A 12,495-nucleotide genomic window follows, 5' to 3' on the forward strand; every position below is an offset into this window, starting at 1 on the left:
AGGGTATGGAAATGCTCAGATGATGGAAACAAACCTTTTATTAATATTAGTTATTTAAGACATTACTGTTTTTATTGATTTAAAATTTCTTGAGACCATAGTGTTCTTATGCTACTCTTCTATCCACTGACTTTAAAATATTACTAGTGTTGGCTACAGCTTACACTTCTTAATAGGGATGTAGCTACTAACACTGAAAGTACACAATCGTGGGATAATGAAAAAATCGCTAGACGTATCATCTTCGGAGGTTCAAAAAACTCAGAATATAAAAAATAAATAAGTGGGAACAAAGCACGCACGGTCATCGGGCCCCAATTTAAGATACCCTATGCTATGGGTACCAGAAACTAACAAACATACATATATACGTTTAAATATATAGATACACATAAACACCCAGGCAAATAGCAAACAAACCTGTTCATCACACAATGTTTGTCCGATGTGGGAATTGAACCTACAACCTTCGGCGCACTAGTCAGGGGCGCTAACCACTGCATCATTAAGTCAGTCAAGTCAGTTAGTGAAGTCTTAGTAAATTCCCACTATTTGAATGGAAATTATTCCATTCAATCTCATCTCCCTTCGTACCATTCCATTTAATTTTCAACTCGATTGATTATAATTTAAAAAAAAAATCCCATTCCGCTCAATGTCAATTTGCAATAGAATTTGTACGTATACATTAATTAAAATTTTAACATTTTTATAAACCCAACACTGACAGCAATGGTATCATTGGAAGTTGGAAGCCATTGCCATACTAAATAACAGAAGGAGAAGAATATTTGAGTAGGTATGGATACGGTACGGATGGTGGAAGTAAGTAGGTAGGTAGTACAGTCACAGTCGCTACGAACAAGTAATAGTGTTCTGTGGCTATGAAATTGCAACCAATAACCAATTAGGGTGCGTCACCCACCACTTGCTAGCTAGCGATATTTTTGTTGGGTTTTGAGTTATAATGATACTTTTTCAACTTGTCCCCATTTAAGGTGGTTCTTCTTATCTTACGAAGGGTACCTACATAGGTAGTACGGTACGGTACATAACTGCAATATACCTACCTACTTGAAATGTGAATCAGCTGTCAAGCGTCATTTTGATAATATTTGATTATGATATTTTGATCTAAATTAACAGTTAACACTATGAAAGCCTGTTTAAATTTTAAAGGAAACGTTTGTTTACTTTGTGTGTAGTTTCAAGATTATGGCTGTGATAAGGCTTGTAATTTGTAATAATTAATCTATGGATTTTTATCACTTTTAAATTATCGTTATAAATTACTTAAATCATTCTTAACTTGTGACCTAGATGAATGCCACACAGTTAGTTGTATTTTGTGTCTGGTGATGAAATGTTTATTGCGTCAGTTTTTCGTAATTAGTTCATTCATTTACTTCTAAGTAAAAAAAAGAATCGCATGAAAATATTTTTTCAATTGAGGAAAATGTCATCAGTTCTGCCTTTTTTCCTTGAAGGAGAGGTAGTCAAGGGTTTTGGAAGAGGTTCTAAGGAACTAGGATGCCCAACAGGTAATTCAATTTTGAAGTAGACATACGTTAATTTTTGTCTCAAAAACCAGTATTCACCAATGGTCATAAAATACCTACCTTGTTTTAAAATATGTGAAAATAATAATGTCAAAATATGTTAATATTAAAAAAAAAGTGGGAATAAAAAATTATCATGTGCAAAAAATTTATAGTTAAAAACTTAGATAGCAACAGTGAAGCTAAGCTAAAATAACTTTTTTTCAGACTTAAGATTTTATAGTTAAATGGAAAAAATCTAACCTATCAAATGTGATTTGATTGAGTTTCACCATTTATTTATATAAGGTCCATTAGTCATTGGTATATGAAATGAACATAACTGACAGGTTTTACAACAATTGTAATTCATTGGAGGTCAAGTGGTACCTAATGTAAATAGGCAAAAGTAGCTTATTTGCACTTTAAATGTGTGTTCAGAAAAAGTTTTAAAAATAAGGAATTTGTTGTCCATCATAAAATTATATCTCTGTCTTAAATACAGAACAATTTTAAGTCAAATAGGGCTAAAAGCTATAATAAGATAAAAAATAAATAAATAAAGGTGCATTTGAGAAATATACATAGTTTTGTGTACAAAATAACTAACATTTGTTTTGGTTTAATTAAAATAATTCCCAAGTTAGCATATGATTAACACCACATTTGTGATTAAATCAAGCCTCCTCTAGTTACTGCTAGGTACTACTTTTGGTAATGTAATAGTATCCTCATCTATATAAGTAAGGAATATTAAGTACCTACAAGCAACTCTGCAGATGAGTAAAAGCATCCTGCCTATGTTTAGTTTGAAGCTTGATAGTGTCTATAGTCTTGAGAAAAAGGCCTCCTGTAAGCTCAGGTGAGCCATGAGCTCTTCAGACTCTGCTAAAACAGCTATGTAGGTGTTACAATCCCACAGAGAAGCAATCCACTAATGATTACATTTTTGTTCTACAATACTGGTGATTCCAGCACCACACACAGCAGTAACAAATTAAAGAATTAATTAACGTTAAGAATGCATAATTAATTAACTGCTTAAACAGGTGTAAAATTTAAATGCATTTCATTTTTATCAAAATTGAAGCAAAGTTTGGATTCGCTTAATTCAATATACTTTTTTTGTATTTTTTCGTGCCGGGGGCCGATCCTCGTACGAGGTCCCCGCGCCTACGTGGCGCACGGTGTATGTGGGACTCGTCCGCGACCGCGAGTCCGCGGGCCCAAGGATGTTTTCAGGGCCCTACCCACTAAACGACTTCCCTGCACTTTTCGCCCAAGCGTCCGATCCCCACCGAGGTCAGAACCCGGATGAGGTAAAGAGGTTGCCGCGGTCAACACTACAACCAGACGGCGCAGCTCACCCCAAGGACGCCCGGCCGACGGAGCCTTCGAGGCGAATCGAAGGCTCGGAAACGTCGGCCGTTTTGGTACGGCAGCCCGTCAGGCCGCCCAGACGGTGCCGCTGGTGTTCTGGGATACCCCGCTGGACCAGAAACAGCCTGCCAGGTCTGGACGCGATACACCGCCAACCGATTGCTCTTTCGTATCTTCTTAGTGGCGCGCTAGAGTGCAGGTAGCGCGCCGCGCGATCTCGGCCCTCTCAGGTCGCCCCGTGATCTTCACCGGGGGGAAGCCACCACCTACAGAATACAATACATAACAATTCTTAAGTGTTTTTATTGGGAAAAATAAAAGTTCTCTTTGGCAAAATTATCCTTACTAAATTCAAATCTGTGCTACTACGCACGGCGGACGGACTATGAAGAAACAGCTAGAGGTTTGGTTTAAGCTCTGGTCACTACGCAGAAATCCATCGCCGCCGAGCAGAGGTTCGGGACCTAGGTTCCATTCGTGACTCGGCCCTTAAGAGCTTCGGGCTCCACCCGCTTTATGCGCGGAGGAACCCAGGCGGGGCGTGCTTTGCGTGCTCGCCCGTAATAGGAAGCTGGGTGATGGTAGACCGCGTTTCTCCGAAGGTGCAGCGCGACGCCATTAAGGCGGGCTCCCGGCACGTCGACCGAGGGAACCGGTGGTCGTGTCGGCGGCCGCCGGTCCGGGGTCTGGGACGGCGGAATGGATGTAATATGCTCTGCGTCGACCCTGTCCCGCCATCTCAGTAACCCGAACTGAGCTGCGGCCCGGTCCGGAGTTGGACGCCGGCTGTGAGCGGCAGGAGTTTTTAGTGAGGTTCCATATACCGGGGATTCGGTGATTTTTCCTGTGGAAAAAAGTGTCCAGTTCGTAGTATCCATATTTTATTAGTGCCCACTGTTGGTTGTGGCATCGAACATGGAAACAAGATTATAATAAAAATATTATGATAAACTCAAACGTTAATACAAACTCCGTGACTTGGCAACTACAAGTTTTGTGTTCCAAATGAGATTAACATTGCAAAATACATAGTCCTGCTTTTTTTATCTTGACTTAATTTCATGTTTAATAGAATAATTTAATGCTTACAATAATGAAAAACAAGTTTCTAGAATAGGTAGGTACTTCACACAAAAAAGAGTAAGTTTCGCGGAGATTTGTGTGAAAGAAATCGCAAGAATAATTGCTACATTCATTGATGGGGCAGTTGAACGCCAGCAACCAACACTTCTTTATGTTAAAACCGAGCTTCCGGTCATAGCCGCTGCCGAGCAATTGGACATCAACATAATCTTAACAACTTACGCAATGACAAAATAATTTTTTTAAAGATAAAGTTGTTCTGTCTGTCAACTTTCGCGTTATTAACAAGTATTTTGGAAGTAGACATGATTTTTTCTAAATGTAAAAAAAATGAATTTACTTATTAGCAATTACGACTTACTACTTACTTACGTATTACTACTTAATTAAAAATAGTGTTCAGACTGTTACAATGTCTTTTTTAACGTATGACGGTATGATACCATATCAGTATCGTGTTTTATTTGGTTTAATTGTACCTACCTATACCAGTTGTTGCGAGGTCATTCGCATGGCGCGAGGCGCCATACATAGCATAAAGGAGAATTTGTAATCTAAATGTATTTTGGTACACAAGTTTGGTAAGCAAGTAGTTCTTAAAATACAGCCAATTAAAATGGATAATTAATAAATATCCGATTGATACAGAGCCGCCTTGTGCAAAAAGGTGATAATAACATTAGCAGTGCATTTGCAAATATTGTTGGCAAATCGCAAAAGAGCTGCGTAGAGCTTTATTTACGGTAATCACAAAACATGTTGTCGTCGTCGTGGCCTATACGATAAGACGACGTGCATTCGTATCTAGCGATGCATCGGTGTTAGAATCCAGCAGGTGGGTACCAATTTTTCTAATGAAATACGTACTTAACAAATGTTTACGATCGACTTCCACAGTGAAGGAATAACATCGTGTAATAAAAATCAAACCCGCAAAATTATAATTCGTGTAACCACCAGCAGTGGTAGGACCTCTTGTGAGTCTGCACGGGTAGGTACTACCACCCTGCCTATTTCTGCCGTGAAGCGTTTCGGTTTGAAGGAAGGGCAGCCGTTGTAACTATAACGAGACCTTAGAACTTACCTCAAGGTGGGTGGCGCATTTACGTTATAGATGTCTATGGGCTCCAGAACCACTTAACACCAGGTGGGCTGTGAGCTCGTCCACACATCTAAGCAATGAAAAATAAATAAAAACTTATAATTTATATAGATTAGATAAAATTATAGATAGATAGAAGTTACATGTTAAGAGGATTATCAAATGGTTGAAGTATCACAACTTGTGCCGTGCACCGCATTCCATCAGCGCTGACCAGAGCATTCGATTTCAGACCAATACACGATTTGAGTGGACTTACAATTTTTATTACAATTACAAATATATTTTAAGCGCACTAATGTTCAATAGCATACAAGCCCAGGAATCATAAGGAATCAATAACATACAAGCCCTCTTCTTTCACACGCAACAGTGTATTTGGCTTCAATGATCGTATATTCATGATAGCTCAAGCCTCCGTATAGCTCACAAAGCCAAGTTTTCAAGATCTGCTGAATTAGGTACCCCCATAATAGCGTTATGAAGTAAGTTCTACAATACTGGCACATATTTTGGGGCAGAGGCATGGTACCGTCTTTGATTGAGTACGTGTCTTCGCCAATTTGAAGTAACAAAAAAAAAGTATTAATAACTATTACTGTCTATTTTCGCCCTCATATTGATCATCAATTCTGGTCGTAGTCCAGAGCTTTTTAAGCAGACGTTAATTTCCTCTTGTGTCTCTTTGGCCTAACATTTTTCCTTATATCTTGCAATGTTCTATCCACAGCCTCTATTCGTACTGCTTTACAGTATGCTATCGTGCATTTATACCACAAAATAGATATCATTCACACAAAACCCGTAGAGAATAAATTAATACTATCTTATTGAATAGTATACGACATTTGATATTAAAAATACATAAATTAAAAATAGATTATCGCTGGTGGTCATGTCGGCGACACAAGCCACCATTGGTTAGGGGTTGAGTGAGAACCTTCTCAAGTTACGCGTCTTATCAAGAATAATTGCTTGTACAAGGCCCTTAACCCAGATGGATAACAAAGTTTTTATTTATTAGATATTAATTTTAAATACAGAACCGATATATCGAGTTCAACAGTTCGCGTATAGACGTAACGTCTTGTCTCAAACTGGAGGAGCAGAAAAGGATACGGTTTCTAGAATAGCCAAAGCGCTACCTTCACACTTTGACCCATATGGCGACCCAAGGAGTCACTCGATTGATCTTTCGTTAAATTGAAGTCAGTCTTGCTGCATGGGTGCGAAATATGGAGGTTAACCAAAAATTCTATGCAGCCGCGGCAATTACTTAGTCTTTTCCGATCTGAGAAGATCACCAACTAACGCCTGTGAGAGGAGTGTTGAGAAATTGACATTTGACAAGCAGATCATGCATCTCAAATGGATAGGCCATACTCTAAGAAGAGATCCCATACACATCCCGAAGTGGACCCCCCCAGGACAAACTGAAAGCATCCCATCCCAAGCAGACCTGGCGACGCAGTGTTAGCGGAGATCAAGATAACCGGGTGAACCTGACCTGAAGTAAAGCGTGTAGCTGGATTAATAAATAATCGATAAAGCCTCACCTGGGGGCCTTAGGACCTCAAACAATTTAAAATATACTAGAAAATCAATGTTCTGCCGCCTTCTAATCTGTTTTCGTATTTAGGAATTAAACCATTCCCATCCTAATATCCCATGTATATTTTGTTAGCAGTAAAAATATGATCCTTAAGGGGTCACCAGTACCCAATCTAACGATTCCACAATTCACAAATTATGTTTTTTGCACAAGCACAAGTTCCAATTTTTTATGTGGAATTTTATTTTAATATTCTAATGAGTTAAGTTCCAACTAAGTCGAGTAGTTGTATACAGCTAAAATATGAATAAAGAATTGCTGCATTCTATATAAGTGGACACTACAACTGTTTTAATCTGTTTCAGCTAATTATCCTTTGGAAGTTGTAAAATCTTTACCAAAAGGTTTGGAGCCAGGTGTTTATTATGGATGGGCTCAAGTTGACACAGGACCTGTATATGAGATGGTAGCAAATATAGGATGGTGTCCTTTTTACCAAAATAAAGAGATGTCTGTTGTGAGTTGACTAACTTAATATTTAAATAACGTCACTATAAAACTGAATTAATTCGTCTATTTTGTTTTTAAATTACTAATATGACATATTTTGTTGATAAAAGTACTACTGGATCGAATAAGAGTCCCAATATAATGTCAATTTTTTTATCTTTCAGGAAACCCATATAATGCACAATTTCCAGGGTGATTTCTATGGTTCTAATTTAAAAATTGCTCTAATTGGGTATCTGAGGGGAGAGAAGAACTTCAATTGTCTGGATGCTCTCATAGAGCAAATTCGAGAAGATATAAAAAATTCTGAACAAAATTTAAAGCAACCCTCAGCACAAAGTCTTCGTAATCATAGCTTTTTCAATAAAAGCATGTAATTGATCAATGATCAATAACTATAACTGGATGAGATACATAAGATATCCCATTTCCAAATCAATTTGAAGTTATAAAAATATAAACAAATATCAAATTATTTACTAAAAGGAAATAGCTATTGTTGGTTCAACTTTAAGAGAATAGATCCCCAAATCACTAGTAAGGAAATTAGCAAACAATTCACATCAAGAACTTTTAGTGTTGCACGTGCATAGAAATTTTAATATTAAAGTTTTGTCAACTGGGCTACATTGTATGTTTTCTACTATAATTTCAACTCTGTGCCAATACAGTGGTATGAGTTAAAACCTAGTTTACTAAATCTTTAAAAAATGTGCTGGTTGTTTTAAAATTTCCCCACCTAAACTCAAAATCCAACATTGTACAGCTATGCATTTCAAAGATCAATTTAAAATTATTGGCAATCAAAATTTTAAAAACGTTTTGCACTTTTAAAATACAAGCAGCATAACAGCTATATATTCAATGCTATATAATTATAGCAATACCAATAACATTTAAAAAAAATCGCTCACCAGAATGTATCCACATTTCTTTTCAAGAGGGGTTTACATACAATTAGGACAATTGAATGCATGCAAAATACATGTTTCGGTTAGTTATAGTAAATAAGAAAATGTTTTTGTTTCTAAAAAATCGAATTTAGAAAACCATTGTTCCATATAATGTGATATTGTTGACTAATAATATATATATATATATATATATTAAAGATTGTGCAATATACTTTTATAAATAAATAAATTAAAGAACTTACTATTGTTATTTGGTTGTTTTTTTTGTAATGAAAGACAAGATTCCCTTTGAAAAAGCCTTTATTTGTAATGCTCAGATGGATCCATTGTAGTGAACTTGAAAAATATCACTCCATTATACAATTGGAAAAAAAATCTTAAAATTAAATAGGGCTCTGTCCAGGACTTAAATGTTAATGTTGTTTTCTTCTAAAAGAACATCCTGAAAACAAAATTAAATGAAATAATTTAATTTTTGCATTGTTTAGCAATCTAATTGTTTTTTTTGCTAACAGTTCATTTCATAGTGTATGGAGTAATCAACACTTCAAGCAGACTGCTAAACGTATCATTTGCAATGTTATTAAAAGTAATGTAGTATCCTCAAATAATCAAAATAGGGTAATCATTGAATCAAATATTGACTGATACTAATATGAGCTTAAACAAGATTGTGCAAGATTGTGCAATTCATTGTTATGGGTCACTCAGGTTTCAAACTTTACAGCATCTTACCTTCAGTTAATCTAGCACGGCCACCAGTGGGTTGACAAAGGATCGTTGAGCATCCAGCGCAGACCACCACTCTCTGTGCGTGACTAAAAACTGTTGTAATCTTGTAACAGCCAGGGCACTTAACATCCATGAAATAAGAGTTAGGATGTGGCACTAGCCGCTTAAGCTTATGTTTCCTCCTCTCCGACGCAGGGGAAGGATGCAACAAATCAATTGCGAGCTAGAAATGTAAACACGCAAATAGGTTATTTCACCATGAATCGAAATTAATATTTTTCTTCACCTAAATTAATTTTTCATTTCTTAATTATTATACTTTCAAGTTCAAATTTCGATATTATACTACTCCACTGATGTATTTTACGATTTGCAGTATATTTATGTGAATTAATCAATTGCTTCTGACATTTTATGCCATGTGTACTTTTCAGTGTCTAACCGTATTTATTTGAACTTGCACTCAATACCGTTATCTAATTTATACTATTGTATTAATATTAGCACACGCATATCTTTAAAGAACCAATGAAGTCACTTTACGCTATTTTAACAAATGTATTTTGTAAAATACACACCGGCATGGTTACAGCTTTAATGCACAACCGGAAAAGGAAAGGCGTCCAGAGTACCAACGACAAGTATCAACTATCAATCACTAAGCATAGACTATCACTTGGAGCATAGAGTAAATTGTCCAACGCCATCAATGCAGCTAGGATTTGTAGCGGATACAAGGTCCGCTAGTAAATAGAACGATTTCAACAGTTTAGAGAGAGCTGGAAAATAAGTGAAGGGAGAAGAGATATAATGAAAAACATAAAATCACTTTCATAAAACCATATTCAAATAGTAATATGAAATACTATATACAGAAGCCTATCCCCAAACTTCAATAAATGATACATTATATGTACATATATTCTTTGGTGGAAGCTCGTGCAATAATCTAAATTGTTTAAGTTCGTCAATTTGATATTTCTTCAGGTTTAAACGTATGATAAAAGCGCATTACTAATCGTTTAGTATCAGTAAAAATGCCCGACTATGCAACAATCAAACAAGGCTTTTAAAAAGAGTTCATTGAATCCTACATTTAAATTCCTACCATTGAATTTCATTAGAGAATCAGTTTTATTTTACTTGTTATAATAAAACAATGTTTTCAAGACAGCATAAAATATAATAATGATAGGTGGTAAAAATGACAATGTGTTTGAAGTATATTTCAAATAATGGAATATGGAAAAGAAGGTTACAACACTTGTCGTACCGTAAACTCCTTATTTTAAAAAGTTTTAGCTGTATGAGCTATTTTCCTTAACGAATCCATTACACAAAAAAAAAGTTGTGAAATGTGAGTAGAATTTATTCTATTATTAATATTTTGCTTCGATAGGTAAATGAAACAAAGCCGCTGAACGTAGCTTCTCGGGATCCTCCAAAAGGTCCACAGAAAAAGTCTCAGTAAATGACCACCATTTTACTGAGATTATATTTCATGCCATATAATCTCATCTCATTTCATATGATTTCATTTCATTTCGTTTCATTTCATGCCATGTTTCATATTAATCAACTTTATTTCATAAAATAATTTTTCATATAATTTTTTTTATAAAATATTAGGCTATAATAATATGGTATGACATATTTGCCTTGCCAGTTGCCAGTTAGAAAAATAAATCTACTACTACTTTTGACTTTTGCTTCGATCAACATTAATTGTTGTTTTGAAGATAGTTTGCTAAAATCCTACGATCACTTACCTACTCAGTGTTTATTCTTTGTTCATAACAATAAGAATAAAAACGTTGTTTAAATAAGTTTCTTCAATAGAATACTATTTTTTAATTTTATAAATGGCAGATGAGGAGTACGAAGCCGATGATGGTGGTGCAGATTATGACGACATTGCAGAAGAAGATGATAACATTGAAGAAACAGAAGAACAGGAAGAAGATGGCTATAATGTGCAATGTCTGGCTTTGGGACAGGCTGGCGGTGGAGTTGACAAATCTAAACGTATAACTACTCGGTACATGACCAAATATGAGCGCGCGAGAGTTTTAGGTGAGGTTATATTTGAATAAGGATAATTTTTTGTGTTATTCGTTCTTATATTAAGTACTTACCCGCAATCAAACCGTGTGTTATATTAGACTGGTTCATTCAGCACCACGTCAATATGATTATGATTCAAATTAAGGTTTTTGGTCCATTTTGAATAACGAAAAGATTGTGGAGGCTTTGACTTAGTTACTAAAAGGTACTTGGCGGGGTGTGAACCAGAGAAAAAATAATTTAAGAGCTAAGGATTACTATTATAATTTTTCAGGAACCAGAGCTTTGCAAATAGCAATGTGTGCTCCTGTCATGGTGGAACTTGAAGGAGAAACTGATCCATTACAAATAGCCATGAAAGAGTTGAAGCATGGTAAAATTCCCATCATAATTCGAAGATATTTACCGGATCATTCATATGAAGACTGGAGCATAGATGAACTCATAATCATAGATCAATAAAATTAATTATAAAATATGTTTACATTAAGAAATCTTTCTAACTTTTATAAATTATTTTACATTTCAAATTTGAATTCAATCTCATCATCATAAAAGTAAATTAGGTATTGAAACTCAAATATTTACTGTTGATTGAGAGATTGAATTTTTTAAATAAATAAAAATAAAAAATAAAAATGTGTTTTTATAGAAGACCTAAGCTGATCAAAGTTTGAGAGTAACCTTTCTATAATTTTAATTGGCTATATTGATCTGATGAGAGAGGATTTGCTGGGTGCAAGCAGTGTAGGACCGATCGTTGTGAGAGATCATGCGAGGCTTGGGGGAAACTTATGTCCAGCAGTGGGTTGATAGATACTGATCTGCACATTTTGCAATTTATGAAGTATTGTAATATGATTAGAAAGAGGGAGTTATGGTATTTCTTCAAATAAAAATAATGATAATTAAAGAATTAAATGTAAATGTGTTTTCTCGTCGGAGCCTCGGATGTGACTATTTAAGTATTGCCCTTATTATTTGCTCAGCTGCTTACTTCGTCAAATATTCAATATATCACGTTTGATGTGGTTAAGGGCTGTTTATAATCTTATAAGTTTTTCAGGGGCTTTTTACTTATATTGTTTTGAGAGTGTCTAAATAAATATTATCATGTTTATCATGTTCTTGTTTTTTGTGTTTTGTTTGAATAGACGCCGAACGAACTAACAGTATTTTGAGGTCTGAGCATCTGGCACTGCAAATAAAAAACGCGAGATTAACCCGTCGAAGCAATTTTAATTATGTCTACGACTCGCAAAACCGAAGAGAACCAATACTAAATATACGCTAACTAATCAAAAATATTAACTACCACAAGTTGTAACATTAGTAAAAAAAACTTAGTTTTTTTTTTGGTTGCTTAGATGGGTGGACGAGCTCACAGCCCACCTGGTGTTAAGTGGTTACTGGAGCCCATAGACATCTCCAACGTAAATGCGCCACCCAACTTGAGATACAAGTTCTAAGGTCTCATTAAGGTTACAACGGCTGCCCCACCCTTCAAACCGAAACGCATTACTGCTTCACGGCAAAAATAGGCAGGGTGGTGGTACCTACCCGTGCGGACTCACAACGCGTCCTACCACCAGTAAAAGTTGGAAACACAAGTTTTTATTT

At 35.7% G+C, this 12,495-nt stretch overlaps 3 protein-coding genes and 1 long non-coding RNA gene across 4 annotated transcripts; 2 read left to right on the forward strand and 2 right to left on the reverse strand.

Moving 5' to 3' along the window:
• The first annotated feature begins 945 nt into the window (after window positions 1-945).
• LOC101738529 (putative riboflavin kinase) lies at window positions 946-8,329 on the forward strand. The gene is made up of 3 exons (XM_004926380.5): window positions 946-1,541; window positions 7,021-7,172; window positions 7,330-8,329. The coding sequence occupies exons 1-3, from the start codon at window positions 1,430-1,432 to the stop codon at window positions 7,540-7,542; spliced, it is 477 nt and encodes a 158-aa protein (XP_004926437.1). The 5' UTR covers window positions 946-1,429; the 3' UTR covers window positions 7,543-8,329.
• LOC134199156 (uncharacterized) lies at window positions 1,104-3,778 on the reverse strand. Its single transcript, XR_009973514.1, has 2 exons — window positions 3,265-3,778; window positions 1,104-3,184 (listed from the first exon to the last, which is right to left on the reverse strand). It is a non-coding gene; the product is annotated as an uncharacterized LOC134199156 (long non-coding RNA).
• Window positions 8,330-8,361: 32 nt separating the features above from the next.
• RpS27 (ribosomal protein S27) lies at window positions 8,362-9,401 on the reverse strand. Its single transcript, NM_001043812.1, has 3 exons — window positions 9,390-9,401; window positions 8,815-9,034; window positions 8,362-8,521 (listed from the first exon to the last, which is right to left on the reverse strand). Exons 1-3 carry the CDS (start codon window positions 9,393-9,395, stop codon window positions 8,493-8,495), a joined length of 255 nt encoding a protein of 84 aa, NP_001037277.1. The 5' UTR covers window positions 9,396-9,401; the 3' UTR covers window positions 8,362-8,492.
• A 1,082-nt stretch (window positions 9,402-10,483) lies between these two features.
• On the forward strand, window positions 10,484-11,500 carry LOC692837 (DNA-directed RNA polymerase subunit 6-like protein; the record flags this gene model as incomplete). Its single annotated transcript, NM_001046682.1, is given in 2 exon segments — window positions 10,484-10,884; window positions 11,150-11,500. Coding segments are annotated over 2 exon segments (399 nt in total). The 3' UTR covers window positions 11,338-11,500.
• Window positions 11,501-12,495: the final 995 nt, after the last annotated feature.

The sequence above is a fragment of the Bombyx mori genome, chromosome 7 (assembly GCF_030269925.1).
Source record: "Bombyx mori chromosome 7, ASM3026992v2".
Lineage (NCBI taxonomy): Eukaryota > Metazoa > Arthropoda > Insecta > Lepidoptera > Bombycidae > Bombyx > Bombyx mori.

What these genes read in the sequence shown, in the direction of transcription:
- RpS27 (NM_001043812.1), bottom strand. An exon ending in CCGTGCTAGATTAACTGAAG is followed by an intron (nt 8,522 to 8,814) that starts GTAAGATGCTGT and finishes TTTTGTTTTCAG; the next exon opens with GATGTTCTTTTAGAAGAAAA.
- LOC101738529 (XM_004926380.5), top strand. Translation starts at nt 1,430, where the DNA reads ATGAAAATATTTTTTCAATTGAGGAAAATGTCATCAGTTCTGCCTTTT. An exon ending in GGAACTAGGATGCCCAACAG is followed by an intron (nt 1,542 to 7,020) that starts GTAATTCAATTT and finishes AATCTGTTTCAG; the next exon opens with CTAATTATCCTTTGGAAGTT. An exon ending in AAAATAAAGAGATGTCTGTT is followed by an intron (nt 7,173 to 7,329) that starts GTGAGTTGACTA and finishes TTTATCTTTCAG; the next exon opens with GAAACCCATATAATGCACAA.